The sequence below is a fragment of the Typha latifolia genome, chromosome 5 (genome assembly GCF_019914945.1).
Source record: "Typha latifolia isolate L0001 chromosome 5, TyphaL0001v2, whole genome shotgun sequence".
NCBI lineage: Eukaryota > Viridiplantae > Streptophyta > Magnoliopsida > Poales > Typhaceae > Typha > Typha latifolia.
This window is the reverse complement of record NC_133090.1, coordinates 2,008,089-2,030,535: the sequence shown is the minus strand read 5'-3', so window position 1 is coordinate 2,030,535 and position 22,447 is coordinate 2,008,089. Positions and strand designations below refer to the sequence as shown.

General features: G+C 37.6%; 3 protein-coding genes across 3 annotated transcripts; all 3 read right to left on the bottom strand.

The window, feature by feature from the left end:
- Nucleotides 1–3,308: 3,308 nt before the first annotated feature.
- Nucleotides 3,309–4,743, bottom strand: LOC140788158 (F-box/kelch-repeat protein SKIP25). Its single transcript, XM_073137297.1, has one exon. The coding sequence runs from the start codon at nucleotides 4,625–4,627 to the stop codon at nucleotides 3,458–3,460; it is 1,170 nt and encodes a 389-aa protein (XP_072993398.1). The 5' UTR covers nucleotides 4,628–4,743; the 3' UTR covers nucleotides 3,309–3,457.
- A 4,436-nt stretch (nucleotides 4,744–9,179) lies between these two features.
- LOC140789063 (chaperone protein dnaJ GFA2, mitochondrial) lies at nucleotides 9,180–18,281 on the bottom strand. Its single transcript, XM_073138664.1, has 18 exons — nucleotides 18,003–18,281; nucleotides 17,846–17,924; nucleotides 17,629–17,688; nucleotides 17,420–17,511; nucleotides 16,825–16,908; nucleotides 16,703–16,741; nucleotides 14,682–14,798; nucleotides 14,272–14,322; nucleotides 14,090–14,177; nucleotides 13,918–13,982; nucleotides 13,752–13,826; nucleotides 13,026–13,098; nucleotides 11,608–11,699; nucleotides 11,436–11,507; nucleotides 10,833–10,889; nucleotides 10,711–10,759; nucleotides 9,635–9,701; nucleotides 9,180–9,540 (listed from the first exon to the last, which is right to left on the bottom strand). The coding sequence occupies exons 1-18, from the start codon at nucleotides 18,078–18,080 to the stop codon at nucleotides 9,441–9,443; spliced, it is 1,338 nt and encodes a 445-aa protein (XP_072994765.1). The 5' UTR covers nucleotides 18,081–18,281; the 3' UTR covers nucleotides 9,180–9,440.
- Nucleotides 18,282–19,033: 752 nt separating this feature from the next.
- On the bottom strand, nucleotides 19,034–21,420 carry LOC140788787 (multiple organellar RNA editing factor 2, chloroplastic-like). Its single transcript, XM_073138236.1, has 4 exons — nucleotides 20,924–21,420; nucleotides 20,676–20,773; nucleotides 20,396–20,461; nucleotides 19,034–19,441 (listed from the first exon to the last, which is right to left on the bottom strand). The coding sequence occupies exons 1-4, from the start codon at nucleotides 21,340–21,342 to the stop codon at nucleotides 19,299–19,301; spliced, it is 726 nt and encodes a 241-aa protein (XP_072994337.1). The 5' UTR covers nucleotides 21,343–21,420; the 3' UTR covers nucleotides 19,034–19,298.
- Between the last annotated feature and the right edge of the window lie 1,027 nt (nucleotides 21,421–22,447).

Below are 22,447 nucleotides of genomic sequence, written 5' to 3'. Positions count from 1 at the left end.
GACAGGCGTCTATAACGTTCTTTTTATACACTTTGCTATCCAGCTGGACTTTTGCTTACATAAACGTGTCCATCTACTTCCACAATAACAAAATTGCCATTCCATTTCCCCATTTCTCTGTTTAATTATTTCCTCTCAATAAAAAAAAATATATATTTGTGTTTTTATTTTTCTATATTAGATACCCTCAAATTTATCCCTCTCAAAAGAAAAAAAAGAAGAGTAAATGACAATATAGTTTGAGTAAACAATATTAAGAGCTTCAACATATAGTATAAAAAAATTATTAGGTTGGATAGTTAAGTCAATCTTCTTAAAAAAAATAATAATAATAAAAAAACCTTCCTAAAAAATATTATAATATATCCAAATTATAGACTCAATCAACTACTGGCCTACAATACTAGTCAGTCTAAGCTACATATAATATCTATCGGTTATCCGATATATATAAATATGAATTTGAAAGAATATAGGTGAGAACACAAAAAAAAAGTATATAAATAGACGGAAGGGCATTATGGGCATATTAAAACGAGGTAGATCTGTGAAACCGCGTCAATCGTCATCGAGAACGAGGGGGAGGTGGACGGTGTGGGGTCTAGTGGATTTGTTAATTAGTGTGTGTGAATGCCAACCAAATCCAAATCTCCATCTCCCCCCGTCACGACGACCGAAGACTCCCGTGTCGCCCGCGGGCGGGCGTTCGATCGTGTGTGAACCCGAACGTCCCCCCGTCACTAATAATTCTCATCCAACTCAAACTTCCTCTTTGAAAGATATTTATCAAAAACACGAATTAATTTATATTTATTTACTATTTACACTGCAAAGTTATACATATAAAAGTTTGTCTTCACTATCACATGAAAAAATAATTTCTTAGAGTATTAATTACCTATCATTATATCTGGTTAAGAATATATAGTGTAGATTATATATATATATATATATATATATATATATATATATATAAATTTTTTAAGGCATCGAAGATTTATAGGTCGGAGATAATTAAAATAAAAATTAAATCTATTTTATGTCATATTTGTGTCTAAAATTATTTTATTAATGTATCATTTTTTATATTAAATTAGTAGTATTTGAATATTTTGGTAAATGCATTTAACTCTTAAAAGGAAAGAAAGAAAGGAAATATTCAGAGCCGATTTATTTGAGCATATCAAATTATTTATTTTCAATCCACTATTTAAGAGTCCGAAGATTAAATATGAGCTGGATAAAAAATCAATCCTCTCGAGATACAAATGCTCCTCTAAGTTAACTATACCGTTAAACTATCAACCGAGATAAGTCATTAAACTAAGCCACGCCAACCATTAAATAATTTTCTCCGTAATAATAATATAGAGTTAAAGTCAACCTTATAATCTTCTTGGTCATAGAAAATATATCTATTAACTCTCTCTCGAAGCACTTGCCTCCGTTGAAAGAAGTGTTAGTCATTTGTGAAGAATTATTAGTAGAAAACTATTGTACGTCTGTCCATGGCTTCAATTTTGATGTTTTAGTTGATATTTAGTGCACTTTTCCAATATATGCGATTTGATTTGAATCAGTTGCAGCTCGTTTGTCAGGACAGTTTAAAAAATAAAAATAAAAAGCACACGACCATCTTTTGGATTCACGAAATTTTGGGCCACATTAGGCCCAAATTACTAATGAAACTAGTACTTGGCCGAGATTTTGAACTTAATATAAAGGACTTTTAATAAAGCTCCTTTAGGTATAGTGTGGTGTCAACAGTGCCATAGAACACTGAATCGACTTCGTCTGCATTATCCTCTGAAACTCCTTTCTACTTGTGGTGCTACTAGTGTTGGCCACATGAGAGACTACTTTCTAGGGCTATTATCTTATTTCCTTTGTCTCTTTGCTGATCGATCTATTATCTCAATATTATTGTAACATGTTTTTCTTTTTTTATTCTGTATATCAAATTGTAACATATTGCTAAGCTTAATGAATTATTAATTGACTTTATCTCTCAAAAGAGGAAAATATATATATAATCTGCTACAGGTACCCAATTGCACAAGGTGAAAATGGAAAGAAAGGATTCAATAACAACATCTTGTTGAACAGTAATAAAGGTAACTTCATTCTATAAATGTAATCAAAGAAGTTCTCTAGCTTAAAATTAGTACGCCGTACTTGAAAAATGTCAGCCCAACAAGAACAGTTGGTGAGTTAATAATAACCATAGATTTAAATTGCCACCATTTTCAACTTAGAGTTGAGAAGCTTTTTTTTTACTAATTTTAAGAGAGATATCATATTATACTCTTGATATTTAAAAATCTCGGAGAAGATTTTTTAAGTATGTTTCTGATTTTATTATTTTTTATTTAGTTATCTTTTATATTTGACTTCACTTACAATTCAAATTGAAAAGTAGGAGATTGAGTCAAAAATCACCTAATACTTTTTACATATACACAATTATCAGCCGTGAACAAATCATCTTGTAAATATGTCCACTAATTAAATGTGGTCTATTCTTCTCGTGGATAGGTTAGTGTGGTTCCTAGTCACAATTTTAAATTTTATTCTAGAATTAATCTCCTACGAGTCAACAAACAACAACTCATATAGGATAGTATACATAATCAATATACCCCAACCATATATAAAAAGGTTCAATAAATGACTTTGTCTTTGTATTCTTGTCAAAGAGAGTATCCTACTTGCATAAAATTTTATAGCAAAATTTCTCACCAAAGAGAGATGAATATTAATAAGACCGTGAAAAAAAAGAAGTGTGAATCATTTATTTCAATAATAATTTTATAATTTAAGAACTTTTTACATTAGTGTTCCACTTAGGGAACATAGTTTGGTCAGAAGCTCCATAATATGCATTATGTTTCCCCACTAATGTGTTCCAAAATCAAATTAAACATAGAAAATTAATTTCTAAAAAATTAATAAAAATAATAATTCATTTGGATGTTGATGTTAATGTTAAGCCAGCATAATCTAAGGTACAGGTTCCAAAATGTATTAGAGTCGGCAGAACATAAGACGTATAAGCTTATAGAGTCGGCAGTTCTGTAATAAAGAATAACAAAGAATCTTTGCACAGCGACGAGTCGCTCTTCTTTAAAACGAGAACTTAGGAATATAAACATGCCACGTTCCAGGGCGTAGGAGTAGTCGTTTAGATAAAGACCACTATGTACGTAGATTAATTATTATATATTTTTTTTAATATATTTTTTAAAAAAAGTCTTCCTTATTTTATTGAGAAGGAAAGTGATAAATGTAATTAAAACAAAAGAAAAAGGTTGATAAAAAGACAACTTTCCTCTTTATTCCTTCCACGTGCATAGCACGTGGGTACCCCGTCTCCCGATGGCTAACGTAAACCGCATAAAAGAATTAAATACAAAAAAGAGGGGGAGAGAAAAATAAAGGGAAATAAACGAACGGACGGTCAGGACTCGGGGCGGCTCATCCGAGGGAGCAGGTGGACGGCGAGGATATTCTTTCCGCTCGGTGGGTCCACCACCCAGATCCTCCCCATCTCCGGCGACGCCACGTCGACTACCGCGACGGAATCCCCACCTCCCACGACGGCGCACACCCTCCCGCCTCCGACAGCCAACTGGACGGCACCCCTGAGCCGGTTGGACACGACCACCGTCTTCCACATGTCGCTTTCCCAGTCGTAGGCACTGAGGGCCCCGCTCGCCTCGTCCACCACGTAGATGGTGTCGTCTGCCCCCTCGCCGCTGGAGGAGGCGGCCGGGCCAGTCCATCCGGCTAGCAATCCGGCCGGCATGTCCTCCCACCGGTCGGAGCTGACGTTATACACCGCCCCCTCCTTCGGCCCGCGTCCGCATAGGTTGACCAAGCAGACCTTCCCGTTCGAGCTGACGGCGCCGACGGCGTCGCGGCTGAACCGGCCGTCGCGCATCGGCGCGAGCGGCTCCCATGCGCCCGCAGAGCCGCCGCCTCGTAAATCCCAGCGAGCGGCGGAGCGGGCGACAACTGGGTCGTAGGAGGCGCCAACGCCGCTGGCGACGAAGACGCCACCTCCGGCGATGTTGCTGGCCGCGCACCAGCGGCGTGGGGATAGGGGGAGGGCTGGGCCGCTGAACCATCGAGGGGGCGAGGGGTGGAAGAGGAGCGGGGAGGAGAGAGCCGGGAGGAGGGAAGAAGTGGAGGCGGCGATGATGAGGAGGTGGGCGGAGGCGGCGAGCGACTGGACGGGGAGGCGGCGGGATAGGAAGGAGGGGTGGTGGAGGAGGAGGGGAGGATCGAGAGGAGGAGGAGGAGGAGGGAGGGGAGACCATGAATTGGAGAGCGGGTCGAAGGAAGAGAAAGTGATGGACGGGTTGGTATTGCTAACGGAGTCGTAGAGGATGGCGTACAGGGAGAGGAAGGGAGGGAAGGTAGGCGAGTAGAGGAGGCGACGCCATGAACGGCAGACGGAGAAGAGGAGAGAAGGTGGGAGGGAGGAGAGACAGAGCTGGGCTAAGTGGTCGGGAAGACCCGGAAATAAAGGCTGGTAATGATTTCCTTCTCCTCCTCCTCCTCCTCCTCCGCTTTGTGGCTGCTTATTGTGGCGGTGAGAGAGTTTCACGCGTTTGGCAGCGGCCATGGCGATGGAGGAGTTTATGTGGGAGAATGCTAATTTTGGAAAGGGCGAAGGGGGAAGGGGGAAGGTTTTCTCTTCCCTGTGCTTGTCGAGGTTATATTGATGGTCGGCCGGCAGACAGCTGGAATAAATTTTAGAAATATTGCAAAAAGTGGAGTAGTTGATCTGCTTTCCTACTTAGGAAGTCAATGCGTCATAATAAATAAACAATAGTTCAAAAATAAATAACCGTAAAAATTAATTTTGATATATATATATATATATATATATATATATATATATATATAAGGACCACAACAATTATTTTCGTATACTATGGTCCTCATTTACTTTGATTTAATTAATTAATTAATTAATTATGAGGAGCTTCCTTTTTAATTAATTAAAAGAATTCCTTCATCGCTAACAGACAATTTAGCTCTTTATATCATTTGTCTTTCCTCCTGCAATTGACCCTAAAATGCGTTTCAAAACATTAGCAGGGTGGCCTTGCTCTATCTACTATATAAGATCTAAAGAATGTGATTATAATACTCTATTGAAGTACAATAAGCGAATGAGATGGTAAGATATTCCAACCAAATCTTATAGTCAACTATTATATTATAAAGATCTAATGACTTATATCTCTTCCTGATTTTGAGCTTTAATCAAGATTTATTTAATTTAAGCTTGACCAACTTTAATAAGACTTGAATTGGGCTCATTTAAGGGTTGAACTCAAATTAGGCTTAAATTGAGCTTGACTTAAAGTAGGCTTGAAATTTGATGCTCGAAATTAATTTCTAGTTAAGCCTGAGCATAAATTCACTAGGAGTAGTTACTCTTAGGACTAATTAAATTTTGAATAAGTTGGATAATTGGGTGAACCTTCTAGAGAAGCTAATCAACCACTAATTATAGTGATGATCTTTTTTAATTACTCTTCCTTTTCAATTAAAAGTTAAGGGTGGAGTCTTCTCCTTTTTCACGTGGCAAGGCAAGGGGACAGATGGACTTTTTGATTGTCCTCAATTATTAATTACTTTATTTTATTTTAACAAAAAAATTATGTATCAGTGAAAAAAGAAAACAAATATACTTTTTAAATTATTTAAATGTATCACTAAATTTTTTAATTAATATTTCATCAAAAATTCTAATAAAAATAAGATTTAAATTTTGACGGGCAAACGTATTCTCCTATTTCTTTAATATTTTTTTATCTTTCTTATTCTTAGTGACCTCTGTGGTAATTTGTCGAAATATTAAATCTTAAACTAATCTTCTCTAGTTTCTTCAAAACTCGCATCTAACGAGAATTTTTATCCATCTAATTAGTAAGTCAAATATTTTAAATATATTTTTCTATCAGACGGTGGAGCTTAATGATATAATTTGATAATTTATTGAGCGTATATATAAACTTTTTTTGAGAGGGTAAAAGTGATATAAAATAATAGTTGAATGGGCCATAATATAATTAATTCTTTTTTATCTTCTTATAGGACTTTATGGATAGTTTATCTACTAGATTAGGTTGATTCATGCAATGGTGGGATAGCTGTAGATTTAAATTTTCTTGCAATAACTATAGAGCAAGCTTTATTGGTCTTGTACACTTGTTATTTAAATGTGTTGTAAAAGAGTTAAAAAATATAGTAACACGATCTGACTCAAAAGCCATTATTGCAATCCAGTGATCAAATTATATCAGCGCATAAGAGAGGTCATATATCTAATTATCTTATATATCAAGAAGGGCTCGTCCATCCGACTAGCGTCCATTAAATATGAGACAACACATCGATTGCATGCATCTAATAGCTTCGATTGCACTTGAAAGAAAATATAAGGAGATAATAGAATTTAAGTTGGCGTGATTAAAGTCATCAAATGCACACGACTAATGTTTTTTATGTGTATCCAACAGTTCAGCTAGATTGGCTTGCATAGGGTCAGCCTACACTAAATTCTCGGATCATATTAGCCCATTTGCCTATGATTAGTTTATCGGTCAAAAGTGCAAATAGTTTTAACGAAATTCTATCTTTTTTCTTCTGATCACTTAAGATCCCAAAGGTAATATATGGGCGAGACAACATGCTAATCCTTCTGAAATATAGAAATACAGAGACACTTAGTCATCACCAAGCTTTAGCTAATATACTAAGCCGTCTAATACAAACTTCAAGTCATCTCCGCTCACCAAACTATAGCTCCAAACTAAGCGTTGGGAGATATTGCTCTAAGTTATTGTGCAGTTACTACTACTCCAAACCAACCACACCGCTGACCATCAAATAATTTTCTCAATCCTATAACTTATATATGCCCGTAGAGAAAAGTAACTATCAATCCTATTATTCTCCACCGAAAATCTACTAGTTTCAAAAAGTTTAATATATATTTCTGGTGCAAACTAAATAGCATCATCTTAAATGAAGGGCATAATATTTGCTACTATAATAAATTTTAATTCTTAATATTTTAATTTCCTCGACAAGAATCCGTGTTTGGTCCAAGTGGTTGAGGTGGCGACAGCGGATAGGAACAGTTCCTCAATGAGGAGGCAACACGTGTTATGCGAAAAGTAGCACATTCGGCCTTCAATGATGTGAATTGCCCCTTCGACACGGCGCGGCCCACCTCACGTGGCTTTCACGGGATTTCACGACACCACCAACTAGGTGGGGGGAGATGGGATATTAATTTGTATATATTTATTTATTTATTTATTTATTTTGATAGAGTTTGTAGTATATAATCATAGACTAGAGTGTACAGACACAATCTATTTTAATTTTCTTCGCAAAAAAATGTTTTGCGCTCACACGTGTTTAAACTTATAACTTTTTATTATTTTTAGAGCTGATTAAACGACAGAGCCTAGCCCGGCTGGGATCGGGCTAAGCGCGGCTTAGATTCGGTTTGGGTCCGGCTTAACTCAAGCCAATTACCAATGGACGGCACGGGCCAGCTCTTTGCCTGCTCGGCTCGGCTTAGAACCCCACCCATCAGCTTGACTTGAAAGCCTGCTCATAAGCTCGACCCGAAAGCGTGCATTCTAGTTGGCTCGCCCGTAAGCCCAACTAGCTACAATAGAAACCAACGGGAATTTGTCTACTCTATACTATTTAACTCCTCCCAAACTCACGTTGTGCCAATCAAAGCTGATGTGTCCGACTCAACCAAAATCTGAGCCTTATTTGATATGGTTGAATCCTCCTTCGGCTAGTTGGCACACATCCTCGTGGCCTACGTTGAGGTTCTCGACCCCAGCTACCCCTCGATCGCCAACACAGATCTTGAGGACTAGCCGACTAGGACTCCACTTTCGCGGTCAATAGTAGGGGGGCCTTCTTCTATTGTCGGGAGGCGGCGGGCGGGTAGTGGCAATGTCGTCGTCGCTGCTGGCGACTCTATCAACGGGTATGGGGCGTACACGGCTTCGAAGGCAGCAGCGAACGCAGTGAGGTTATGGTGCAAATCCTATCAGAGGAGCTAAAAGGGACAGCGATCACGACAAACTGCATGGTGCTACTAGGGCTAGCGGATGGGTCACGGAGACATCGCGCTAAACGGTGGAACGTGAGGGGCTCCAGCCCTCTCTCTAACGAGCCGACGAATGGTAACAGGCTACACTTTTATTAGCTCGGCTCGAGACATCCACGAGCAGAATGAAGAAAATGCCGTTTAATTTAATGGAAGGATGAGCGCGAATTTTGAGGCGTTGAAATCTTTGACGGCATAGATTGCTCCGCGGGGCCCACGAGGGAGTTAGGGGTTTGTGGTCCTCGCCGCGAGCTCGGTCAGAGAAAGCCGAAAGCCGGCTTTTAGCAATGAATGCCAAAAAGGAGACGTCCTATCACGGACGGGCTTTTGCTCTCTGCTGTAAAAGTGGTGATGCCCCCACTGCTTGGAGTCTTGGACCACCCTAAACCCAAGGAAATGGTCACGCGGTTATGCTACTTATTAGATCCCATTCTGGAGTGGACTGGAGTCCCATTCATTTTAAACACTAATGGTTGATATGAGTGGTCGAGCTTTTGTTCAAATGGAAAAAATATTGTTGGTTGACGGCATTAATTAAGGAGAAGCATTAAGCCAGTACGAATATATTTTATTTATCCTCGTTACTACCACATATTGGATAATAATGGTAGAATTATATTCAAACATATCTATATATATATATATTAATATGGATTTAAATATGAATAATAAATTTAATAAGATGGATTAAAAAAAAAAAAATCTAACGCGTAGCTAACAATTTTTCACAAGGAACCAAAACTCTATCAGCATCAGTCATTTTTACGTATGCCTGACAAATATTCTCTAAAATATTTAGCATATGTATAAATACTCTATTAGAACTCTTATTTTTTACTTGTATATTCTTCAAACATAGTTGACCATTAAAATTTTATTGAACATAAAAATAATTTTATTCTTATTTACATATTTAAATATCTTACTAAAAGTTTTAAAAACATATAAACTAACACACATAGAGTTTTAAAAAGTTACATGCAAATAAGAAACTTTATATATGCCAAAAAAGCCTAACATATAACAACAACGTTGAATTCAATATGATGAATATGTGTATGTACAAAATTCTGATTCCAAATCAAAAATACTTCCTGACATTCATAACGAGTAATTAATCTCCCAACAAGTATTAAATTTTAGTGCCATTCTATCCTATTATTAGATTGTGAAAATTCATCTCGTACAAAACTTGACCAAAAGAAGTCCTATATCACTCCAATAAACAATTCTATACCAGCTATCCTACTTCAAGCTTTAGCAAGCTGCGGCCTAGCATTAATTAACCGGAAGCACCTGCAGCCGTTGCACTCTTCTCAAATTCTCCTTGCTCCTCTTTGGCAAATTCCTCAATTAGCATACGCTGCCGCTGTGTCAAATTTCTGCTCAACAATGATCACAAGTGGCAGATCAGAACCCAAAAAATCTACAGAGCAGTGAGGCATTAGGATCCCAGAAAAATGGAAGGGCTCTTACACTGGAATATTGACATTAAAATGGACATACTGGTCTCCAAAGAATGAAGAGTTCTTCGTCTTTACTCCTGCAATGGTCCAAAGGTATCTAATGAGCTTCCCTCGCTTACTACGATTAATAATATATCTCAAGGATCAAATAAGCTTGGACTCACTTATCGCATGATTCGAAAGAGATCTAATAATAAAACTTAAAGCAAATTCAAAGGTGATTCCTATTCAAACAGAGGGATACCATTTAAGAGTTAGTTTATTCGACAATTCAGCAAATAAGGTTTAAACACCAAATAAAACAATAACTAAGATCTAGATATCATGACATGTCAAGTAGGTACTTCAAAGGAGAAAAGAAACCATGACATATCAAAGCATCATCTTTCAAACATCAAATCCTCTAATAACTTTAGTTACTGCTAATAATTTTAACTTAAAACTAAGAAGGCCAGAGGCAAGCATGGGAAAACAAGGTTGTCTCTTTCTTTGTGCTCTTTGGTTCTAAATCTTAGTGTTGAGGAATTTTTCTGGTAAAAGTAGGAGTAATTTCTGTGGAGGAAGAAGCCAAATGGCCTGAATTATTGAGAGGAGGAGGTCTAAGACATAGCCATGATCACAAGCAGGTCATAAATTTTACTTGTAGCCATATATGTTGCCCCTACTTCTATCGGAAGAGAAATCACACAAAGGGTATACAAGAGAACAAACAAAACCTATCTGTCCCAGATTTTTCTGGAGTACTTGACTAAAATATAGACACAGGAAAAAGTAAAAAGATGCAACTTTCACTCCATTCGCTATTACCACATTACATCCTGAAAAATAAAAGCATAAAATTTGCCACTGAAGTATTCAAAACTAACAACATGCACCTTGGTGGTGTAAGGTAATGGTTGTTTTTAGTTACCCCAACAACAGGTGCTGCCAAAATCTCTCACGGCAGACTAACAAAAACAGTGCATGTTATTACTTGTTACTTCTAAAATAGTTCAGGAATGCTTTTATTCTTCAGGGGTTATCATATAATTGGTCATTATACAAAGGATGGAAATGTAAAATTAAAAACAGCTACTGGAAGATTACCTTTCCCCCTCAAAACAACCTTCTGACCAGGTTGAGTACCAGATTTAACCTGCAAGCAACAACATATATTAACATGCGCCATTAAAATAAAGAACATGACATGTTTCCAGTTTCCACCATACCTTAAGAACAACATCTCCTGTAAGTGTCGGAACTTGAACAGTTCCTCCTAAGATAGCCTGCGAATTTAACAGTCAATTCACATCTGATGGAAGATAGTAAAAGATTCAGATATACAAGCTCTAACTGTTCTTGTAGACCATGTGAAGGGGAAAAAGTACTGCTATGGTTTGTGTTCCATCAGAATTTGTTTGCGGTTTCATTTCTATAAAGAGATTACTGTGATTAGCAATTTCATGGAGTTGGTCCTTGTGGTTTTGTTTCTACAGAAGAGATCTGTGTGGTTTATTTTGAAATTTAATACAAACAGTTTTATTACACAATAAAGGTTATGATCCATCCCAGTCAAAGCTCTTACTAGGTAAGGAGAAGCCCTTTAGTTTCCAAATAAGAGTATAAAAGAGAGGGAAAACCACAACAATTTTATTATCAGTTTTGACTTAAGACTGACACAACCACTACCACTGAACAAGAAGGCAGCCAAAGCTACCAGATGAACAACCTACAGGGTATAGCAGATAAATGCATTGTTTTCACAAAAATAAAGAAAAAGTATACATTAAGTGAATCTGTTGACTAACTATCAGGAGTGGAGCTCTAATTACCTGGGTGACACTTAACACAGCATCAACATGAATATCAGCTTTCTCTCTTCGAAAAACAGGGTCCTCCCGAACCTAAAGTAAGTAATCCAGTAATAGTTCAGGTAGTGCTGATTTTTGCCCCATTTTCATCTGCTTAGATTCCCAACTACAAAGAAATTCACCACTATCTCACCTTAAGAGTAACATAAAGATCACCAGGTTGATTGCCATCAGGATCTGCTCCACCAGATCTAGGAATTTTTATAGTATCATTATCATCCATACCTGCATATATGGAATAAAGTCATGTTGGTCTTCAAAAACACCAGAAAGTTAAAACCTAAAGATTAAGAACAATCAGAACATCACTCTTAATTTGGTTAACTTGTTAATGCTCATTGTGATGAACTTTCTAGACGTGGAAAAGATTATTATATACTTGCAAAAAAATCATACAAGTAGTAGATTAAAAAGAACCACCTAGCTAATGATGGCGTATTAGCCTATTGACATGGCAAAGTTGTTTTATTAGACAAATTTATAGTGAAAGACCATGTCACATGGTAACAAAGGAATTAAATATATTAACAGTTAAGAGGATCGACATTTATAAGAATATTTCAATAAGAACCCACCATCAACACTAAACTAAGAAGCAGCTGAAGGAAACTCTGAAGAATGTCATAAGTCTATATAACTCATTTTTACAAACAGTGTGCCCATATCGTACTGTTCTTTAGCCAGTGACCATGCCCAATAGAGCACAAAATAAACTTATGGATGATAAAAAGAACAAAACTTTTAATACCATGCCCGTAATTTTGGCTCCTCATGCCATCTGTTGGTCAAATAGTGGCCAAACCATAAATTTGGCAAGATAAACTTATACAGCCAAGATAATCTTGAAATGCATTAATCATTGCTTCTTTTCCCTCCGCTGTTGTTGTTTATCTTAATAATAGAAAGCATGAACAAGCACATTGACAGTACTGCATTTCCATTGTTCCTATCACTATGTTTCTCACGGTGAGTCATAGCTACACCTTAATAACCAAGTTGGTAAAACAGCATAGAATAACTTCTAACTTTAGTTATTCATTTGGGGGTTCTGAGATTCTTCTGCTACTCATTCATTCTTCCTTTTGATTATTATGTTCATACTTATCTCCTGCAGGGCAGTGAAGAAAATGAAAAGAAAGAAAGAGGCCTCCGACCAGAATAACTTCTTCATAAAGTTAAGTCCAAAGTGTTTGGAAGACCGCATGCAAAAGGTCATAAGGGGGCAGCAGAACCAACACAGCATATGATATAACGTTGTTCGCATAGATATATCAACCTTCCCGGAAGTGACAAAAAAGCATCTTGATTTATTATTTTTTAGAAGTTTCTGAGATCCAGATATGACAGCTAATCATAATAACAAGTTATAAAAATGTTTTTCCCCTGGAAAAACTAACACACTAGTCCAAAAGGAGTGCAGGATAACCGGACAGCTCCATGGATAAGTAATAGAGATGATAAGAAATTGTATCTTCCATAAGAGAAGAAGCAAACTGAATACTGCAATCGAATTCAGTCACATAATGGTTAGTTTATATCCTTCATACATACCAGGCATCACATCCAGCTTGATTGTTTTATTACCAGCGACAACTTTTCGTCCTCTACATGACTTGCAAAATTCCTACCAGCAGAATAGGGATCAGCAGAGTGGCATACTAAGCAGGAAAGTAAAAAGACTAGGCCATAAATAAGATATGCGAAAAGTTTTCAGGAAAAAAGAAGGAAACTACCTCCAGTTTAATCTCACAGCAACAAGCTATTTTAATAAAAGGGAATAAAAGTCTAGGTAATTATAATACAATAGTTAATAGTTCCCCCAATCCACATTAGGGGAATTCAATAGCTCCAAGATTCAACAATTATATGCACGTTTGTGATGGAACTCAGAACTGCTACTGATCTTTTGTTTTTATAGCTGATTTTTCCTCGAACATTAAAAGGAAAAGGTTAAAACACAAAATTTTATGAATATACCATCTAGAGGACCCGAAGGGTAGTTGATCTTAAAAGGATCCATCTAGAGAGTTAGCCTCTGGACTGAGCCTAAGTGGGTGTCGAGTGGCTTCTTATAGCAAATGGTATATTTTGGGGTCAAAAAGGATGGTCAATTTTTTCTCAATCCATCTGCAATAGAAATGTTCATATAATCCATGATATCTGGAAATACCAAGCTAAAAAGTGTGAGTATAAGACTTTGCAGACCTAATAACAGAATGGTAAAAAGCATGCAAAAGTTGTCAATGCTTGCATCCTAAGAACGAACAGAAAACTCACCTTCACTGTTTTCCCAGATCCACCGCATTGCGAACACGTACTCTGCATCCTAAAGGGGCCAGTTTGCATGAAAATCTGCCAGTGTGCAATAAAATAACAGACAATTAGCAGAATGGAATAAGTCACAAGAATGAAAAGACCCAATAGGATTATAGCAAATTCTAACCGTTCCTGCACCCCTACAAACCCTACAAGTTTCGGGTCTTGTTCCAGGAGGGACACCAGTCCCATCTGCAAAGATAAAATTCCAAGAAAGTAAATGCACAGCCAGAGGAAATAATCAACCAAAATCTCTACTACTAAGTAGCATTTTTCCTCTAGAGGAACATATATCATACCACAGGTATCACAGATTACAGAAGTTTGAAAATTCACTGTTTTGCTGCACCCTTGGACTGCTTCCATAAATGATATTTCAAGTGAAACCTACAAAGGAACAATGATAGGAAGATTACTAAAATTGCACTGGGCACCAAATAAGGGGTTGTGTGCGCGTGTGAGGGTGGGGGGTAGAGAGAACCTTGACATCCTGTCCGCCAAATTCTCTATCTCTGAAAATGTTTTTGAAGAACTGATAACACAGACAGATGATTAAAGTCAGAAGTATCTCAATGAAACAGATATAGAAAATTGCACGTACAATATCGATACCCAACATAATCTGTTCACCTAAACTCGTTAAGAAAAATTCCAATATTCAGTAGGTCATTGTTACTAGTGAAAGTAACCAAGATCTTTTGTATTGCCAGTACTAGGATTATGCACCATATTTCAGATTGAAATCTAATGAAATAGCACTATAGAGGTATAAGAGTAGTGAGATCGGTAAGTATCAGAGACATGTAAACAATTTTATTGACACAGAACTAAAATATGACTATCTGCAGAAGACTATACAGAGGAATTAGAATAGTTAAAGGAACTGCATACATCGTTCATTCCGCCGCCACCAGTAAAAAATTCCTCGAAAGGATTTCCAAATCCACCTTCAAATGGCCCACCAGGCCCACCTCCTGAAGCAGCCTTTTCATATTGATCAGCACCCACCTGTCTCAATGCCAATATGCAAGTAAACAACACAGAAGAAAGGATATTGGGCACAAAAGCAATACATAAACTGTAGTAAACTAAAGGAGGCACCATGCAAAACCCAAGGAAAAATTCAGAGTTCAAAAATAGCTGAAGGTTGTTACCATTGTAAATTAATAATACTGATCTATCTTATACTATCTTTTCAAACTGACTCAAATCTCCTCTTCATTAAAAGTCAGTATGACAGGCAACTAGGATGCACTTGTGTTATTGCACAGTAAGCGCCAAAAGTAGAAGATATCTCATTTATATTGCTGAACTACATAAGGTGCCTATTACAATGGGCAGACAGGGACCAGAATTACTCACCCAAATAGAGAGGTGACGAGTATAGTACAAGTTTCGGCAAGAATCCACTGCTAAAATAGGGTAAAAGTAAATATCCACACACAACCTTTATTTCTATACTAAATTAGCTAGTTACCTAGCCTTCATGTCTAGCTTCCTTATGATACCTATAAGGTACTTTATCATAAGAAAAGACAATATTTTACCAGATATCTAGCAAATAAAGGAAATGCACCCATTTTTTTTGCTTTTTTAATTAATCATTAACTCGTAGGATGTGGCTAGACAAAAGGGGTTAGCCCTTCCTAATATATAGATTGGATAACTTGACAAACTCCCTTAAGAAACAAGCTATAACGAGCCCAAACCGTACGATATAGCACTCCGATAAAAAAATCTACTAAATCAAACCAAATGTCTATAGGAGAAATCGAACTCATGACCTCCATCATGATTAAGGAAATGCATCATGATCTATGGTACTAGATATGCATATGTGAGTGAATCTTTATGCGCATTCTAGAATTTAAGACCATTGATGAACTCTAAAAATATCCTTAAGCATTACACATGGGAGTGCCACAAGAATGGATTCTTGCTCATGAATCACAATTCAAATTCATGTAATGCTAGAAAGCCATTTGCATAGTAATCCAAAAGATATGCATGGCACAACCCAACCACTCACCAAAAGTAGGAGCATGGTTACACTCACTTACACCACGATCTTTCTCAGGAATACAACATCATTGTCAACTCAAAGACTAGATGAGTCGTAATAAAACATTGAAAATGTTAAAGGCTAGAGAAAGAGAACTATCCAAGAAAATGCTAAGGCACTGAAATACCAGCCTCCTAGAACAAAATTTTGCTTTCCTCAGTGATAGAGACAGTACTAGTAACTACATATCTGTTGCATGAAATAAGAATGATTGAGTCTATGACTTCATTAAAGAACTAAACAAAATGGTTGGAAGCGGAAGATGTGTCTTTTCCCTCTTTCTTTTGAATTAAGGAAGATGTGCAAATCAAATACACCAAAGCAGTCGCCTAGTTAGAAAATTGACAAAGGAAAGAGTGCTTAGACCTCCTGCGGTCATCCAAAACTGGGATGTGCACTTATGAGATTTTCCAAATCTGTAACATATATCAACTAAGAATTTGACAATCAGATTGGACTACACAAAATTCAGAATTCTCACTTTTGTTAGTACACAAGTGTATTCACACTTATGTAGGTAAAGGTGACCTGAAATTGCAGACTCATCTCACAACAATCAGTTTGCTTTTATAAAGTGAGCCATGCAAGATATCAACATATAAGGAGGGGTTCGGGGTGGGAAAACCTCCCCTCAATACATCTACCCTATACCTATGGATGCAACAAATTTCATCTAGCTAGAACTTTTACAGATAGAATGGCTCATGATCTGGTTTCATCTCAAATGAATACTGCTTCATGCTAGAATATCACTATTCCTACACATGAGAAATCCCGGAAGTACCAATTGTGCATATTACTGGATGAAAGAAAATGCAGAACACTAAAGACTATGGGTGCATATATGTACCTGGTCATAAAGAGAACGTTTTTGCTCATCCTTTAAAGTCTGTAAAGAGAAAACTCATGTCATGGTTCTGTTAATGTCTAAACAGAATAGGTATCTATCTTGTTGCATCATCAAAGATTTACCTCATAAGCACGCTGAACTTCTTGGAACTTCCTTTCAGCATTAGCATCATCTTTGTTTGTATCAGGATGAAGCTTCTTTGCAAGCTGTAAAACACATTCAGGAGTAAGGTATGGAAAAAGGGGGGGAGGGCAATCCAAACAATCATATCACTTCTTATGCATAAGAGACACCGATAAAAGTGCCTAAGGAGCTCAACATTAATAGAATCAATAAAACAATTAAAGGAGAAAAAGTAAGGGGAAAGTGTCGCACAAGTGGGTAATATACGAACCATCCTAACAACCTCAACAACCAACTTGGGACAGGAATGCGAAGTAGTCATCAGCACTAAAACTGAATTAATCAGTTCTTGTATCACAAACTAAAGTCATAACAGCAGTTCCTATTTAACATTGGATAACGTTCTTCTCAATGGAACCAAGATAGGTAATCAAAATGCTACGATGTATCAATTCACAACTCCTTGAGCCATGAATTCATAGGACAGAACAGGTAAACCTGACAGAAGCTCAAGGATCGATACTCGAATGATGAGTTGCTAGAATTAGTATCTTCAAAAGAAAACAGCGGTCATCAGAATCTCAAGAATCATACCTCGTAATAAGCTTTCTTGATCTCAGCGGGACTTGCATTCTTGCTCACTCCGAGTACATCATAGTAATCTCTAGCAGCCACAGCCCTAGTTCCTGAACGTAATAAAAGTGGTAACAGAAACAAATCCGTCAAGCCATATCAATAAGAGGAGAAGAAAAGGAGTCCTTTTGCAAACGACGCTTCTGAATATCAAATAAGCACTCGCGTACCATGAAAGAACCTGCTTGGCCAGAAAATCCCGCCCCTTGAAATCCCATTGCTCCATTTTACTGCACAGCTATCAAACATTAATCTTACGAAAGCTCCAAGCTTTACCCAAAAAAAAAAAAAATGGTCGAAAGAGAAACAAACCGTTTCAAGAAGTCAAATTCCCAATAATTCCAGTCCAACTTAATAAAATAACCCCAACCCAAACCCAAAACGCACCTTTTCCGCAATTCCAACCAAGAGAACCGCGAGACGAGCTACAAATCCCAGAAGCAAACACGCGAGACGAATCACCCAACTACAAAAGAAGCAGGGAAGGATCTCAGACAACAGAAGTCCAATTGGAGGGAACGGAAAAGATGCGAGGTCTACTCACGGAGTGGATTGGCGATTGATTCGAACGGAGGGACCTCTTGGCGAACAAGACGGCGATCCGGGCGCCGGAGGAACGCATCGTCAGAGAGCTCGGGAAGTGCTCGGCCTTCTGCTTGTCTTCTATAATTCTCTCATTAAGGATTCGAGAGGGGTTAAAGAAGACACAGGGAGAAGTGGAGGCGAGACTGGAGAGCAGTGCTTTGGAAGAGAGAGGGAGAGGAGCTGAAGAAAGGAATGAACGAGAGAGGAGAGAGATTATAAAAGCGAGGGTACTTAGGGCAATACGAGCGAACTGCACGAAACCCGAGTTCTAGGAAGGTTTGAAGCAAGAAAGTTCTGGAGATCTCTGTTCGGCAATATGGGCCTATGGATTTTTAATGGGGCCAACTCAAATGGCCTTTTGTATACTTATAGGCCATGATTTCTTCCATGCTGCAATACATGCAATGTACTCTATATATGTACTCTATATATGTATATATAATACTTTTTTTTGTTTATCCGGTGCATATATTAACACATTTGCCTAGTTTTCCATTAAATTTTTATTTTAACGAGATACAGAAGTATAATTTTATGCCTCAATAAACTAATTTACTAATAATTTAGAGGAAAGGACACTTAGATATTTTCATTAACACTAAGAAGAATTTAGTGTAAATATCCTATAATACAAATAATGAGAAAAAGTATTCTGTGTATTGCCACATTGGTTATATTATGAATTTAGAATGGTCAATTGTCACGGCACTGGCATTAGACTGATAGAAGTGATTAACTTCTGAGTACTTTTTACATCTCAAGACCACACACTGTTTAAGAATTTCTCTACCACCTTAAATATTATCAGCATGATTACCTACTAATTATATTAAAAATTATCAGCAGGATTACCTACAAATTGCATTACATCAAGTGGTAATATCCGGCAATTAGCTTCATCAGTCCAAAGTAGCCCATTACAAATTAATTGTTACATGCACTTCCATTACTTTCAAAAAGAAAAAGAAAGAAGAAACAAATGCATGAAGATGAGGTCAATAGGTTTCAGATTTAATAGTAGTAAGTACACACATTGAACAAAGTACATCTTCCAAAAGTCCAGAAACATACACATAGCCAACCCAGACTGAGATAAGGATAGCTTAGCTGCTCACATTGACAGGGGGATGTGGAGTGCATCATATACTACATCAGGGCTTAATTGTCTTACCTATTGCTATTACATCTATGCATAATGACAATTTCCTTCTAGGAGACTGAAGGCAACTCCACATTTCGGATGCTTCTAGACTTCTTACCGCTGGTTCTCCCTGCGCCTGACATAACGGGTTCTGTCATTGTATCTGGGCCTATCTTGAGCCCTCTGCGGCACAGGCTCAACCCTCCTCTGCCGCTCCGGAGATCTTTGAACAATCTCCCCATTTACAAACAATTCAGCTGCATATTCCAAAGTAATGTACAATCAGTGAGAATTCAATTGAGTAGGAATTAACTATTATCTATGGCATTTGCCATAGGCTAATATCTGAGTCGTTCTAAGGCAAGTCTAGTGAAACAAGGATAGATCAGCAATAATATGATATGCAGTCATATATATGACTAAGGGAATAATAGTATAATTCATTCATAAAATTGTAAGCACATTAGTGCGCACAATCTCAACAAAGTTGGCTCGAACATTAAAACTGAACAAATATGATCAAAGATAAAAGTATGTGTATCGATAAGTATAGGAAGAAAATGAGAAGTTTCTAAGCTCTATCACAATTTCAGCCATCAAGAAATTTCAAGGCAAACTGGTTCAAGAACTACAATACAACATGTTCTACTGATACAAAGATGTGATCAAAATGCCCTGAACATTTTACCTCTGAGACATCCATCTCAAGAAAAATGAATTTGATATTTAATAAGAAACCAGCAGCACACTTAACATGCAACTTTAGACTGATGAGAAACATTAACTACATGGGAGATGTAAGAGGTAGGGAAAATCATTCATGTCTCATCTTCACTGAGATCTGCAATTTCATTTAAATGAAGTGCAGAACCGAAAAAATAGATTGTTGCTATCAGTCCATTAGCATTCAAAACAGGACATTGCACAACAAGGCTATCCTGCTTTGCCAAGATGGACTAGAATTTAATAAGACAAGATAAGAGACACAAGAATACCAACCTTTCATTAAAACTAAGCAAATTATTCAGTTTATACAAAAGTAAGGCACTGCTTAGTCAGAGCAGTGGAGCGCACCTTATACAAACAGGCCGAAAGAACAAATTTAAGAGATCTATGAGCTCTGTAAGGCTTGTAGAGTTCAGAGAACAACAATTATATTAAAGAATATTAAGTATCAAAACAAAGTAACAAGCTTTTAACTAAAACTTTACCTCCATAATCCTTGTTTTCAGCATCAACATAAGAATCCGGAAGAACAAAAAGCACACCAGGAAGGCCTGCAATGCAAAAGCACAGCAAAATGAAGATGAAGAATATGAAAGTAATAAATGAAGTAGCAAAGGGACAAGTTTCGACACTTAATAAGCAAGTAGTCTCTCACACCAAAAGAAAGAAGCAATTCTAGCTTATGACCAGAGAGTCGAAGTAAAAAAAGTATTTTTTCCTCAATAATGATGAAGCATGATATCCTTCGGGTAAACTAAAACAAACCTTCAAGTTTGTTAGACGTCTCTTCATCAATCTCACACCCAAATCCAAAGTAGCGTTCGCAGGATACATTATATATCTTCTTCTTTGCTTCCTCTTCACTGTTTTATTTCAATAGGGAAAGGTAACGTAAAATGCAACATTAAGTTCAAAAAGATTACAGATAAGAATAAATTTAATTAATTGAGCAAAATATTTCTTTTTCTTCTCAAAATAGGATAGAGGAAGAAAATCCAAAACAAAGTCCTTACCTTCCAACGACCTTGGCTAGGGTTTGGATGTAGCAATCGATCATCTGCTGCTTGTTAGCCCCCTCTCCTCCGGGCTTGTCCATGACGATGAGCCAGTGCTCGTAGTCGCATCCAGGGAACAACGGCGCCATCTCCGTCGGCGGCCGGTCACTGAATCCCGAACCACCGCCGCCGGACTTGAGAGGCGAGTACGAGTCACCGCCGGCTCGGCGGGCCAGGCATCGGACCGGAACCAGACGAATAGACGCGAATCCTAGGGCGCGCCGGGAGAAGGAAGTGGAAGAGGGGCGGAGACGGAGGCCGGCAAAGGAGGAATAAGAGGGGGAAAATAAGAGACGCTTGGAGAGGAGAGTGGTGAGGGGGCAGCGAGAGGAGGAGGAGGAGGAGAGGAGGGATCGCGCCATGGCGGCCATCGCCATCAGAGAACGGCGGAGAGGAGGTGGAACAAAGACCTAATCCGCAGCGATAGATTGCGGCGTGGTCGAGAGGGTTTAGCGGGGGATATATGTGAAATCCCATTGGGTTTATCGGAGGGCTTGCGCATGATCGTCGGATTAGGATCATCGGGACCGTCCGATTCTGTCACCTAAGGTAGAATGTTGCCCTGTGGAAGCTATGGGTCATTAAGCCCGGCCCAAAGTTGAACTGGGCCCCCAAAAGCCCGAAGCGTTTTAGTTGATGAGCGATTGAGTTTAGCTGCATTCGGGAATTCTGTTATTTAATTATATTTAATTTTTAAATTTAGTATTTAAAATTAAGTACATATATTTTTTTAATAGTCAATATATATTTTATTATAATATAGTGTATTTACATATAAATTATGCGATGCACACTAGTATCCAATATTATAAATCAAAAAATTAAATATAATTAAATTACAAAAGCACCCCTGTATTTTAAAAAAAATGTACAAGGGGATAGTAGGATTTGAGCAGGTCAAAACTATATTGGATGGAGAGACTGTACATGAAAGAGTAGTGATAGTTGTCGTATTAGTAAAGAGAGGAGTGCAACACATGAGAGGAAGGTCATAATTAGTAGTGATACTACGCACAACATTATAAAAAGAATAAAGGACTAGAAAAAGTTTGGCTCCTTTAAAACAATAGAGAGTAATTGCTTTATTTTTAGGAGTAAAGATAGCAATTTTTTTGACCCCACAACACACGCTAAAAGGCTTTAAAATTGCTTGTTATATATAATCAGATTTGGTCATCGATGGACCCCACAACAAATTTAACTTATTTATGACTCATAAAAAAAATCCGATTATAACAAAAAAAAAAGAATGAAGAGAAATTTCCCTCCATGAATTCATCTCGCCGACCATACCGACCACAACGAGGTAAGGAAGAGAATTCAACAGCCAGTCAAAAAGGAAGAAAGGTGGAACTCTCCTCCTCCAAACATTCAACCTTCACTTCCTTGCCTCTGAAGTCTGATCCCAAAAAAATAAAAAAATAACACTATATAAACACAGTAACCCTCTCTCTTATTCTCCCAACTCTTCGTCTCTCGTAA

Excerpts from the sequence above, each read along its gene's own strand:
- LOC140789063 (XM_073138664.1), bottom strand. The coding sequence starts at position 18,080 with ATGCGTTCCTCCGGCGCCCGGATCGCCGTCTTGTTCGCCAAGAGGTCC. Across the intron at positions 16,909-17,419 it reads TCAAGAAAGCTTATTACGAG|CTTGCAAAGAAGCTTCATCC; the intron begins GTATGATTCTTG and ends TGTGTTTTACAG. Across the intron at positions 11,700-13,025 it reads CAAGCTGGATGTGATGCCTG|GTATGGATGATAATGATACT; the intron begins GTATGTATGAAG and ends CCATATATGCAG.
- LOC140788787 (XM_073138236.1), bottom strand. The coding sequence starts at position 21,342 with ATGGCGATGGCCGCCATGGCGCGATCCCTCCTCTCCTCCTCCTCCTCC. Across the intron at positions 20,462-20,675 it reads GACGTCTAACAAACTTGAAG|GCCTTCCTGGTGTGCTTTTT; the intron begins GTTTGTTTTAGT and ends TTTGCATTGCAG. Across the intron at positions 19,442-20,395 it reads TGAAAACAAGGATTATGGAG|CTGAATTGTTTGTAAATGGG; the intron begins GTAAAGTTTTAG and ends TGGAATATGCAG.
- LOC140788158 (XM_073137297.1), bottom strand. The coding sequence starts at position 4,627 with ATGGCCGCTGCCAAACGCGTGAAACTCTCTCACCGCCACAATAAGCAG.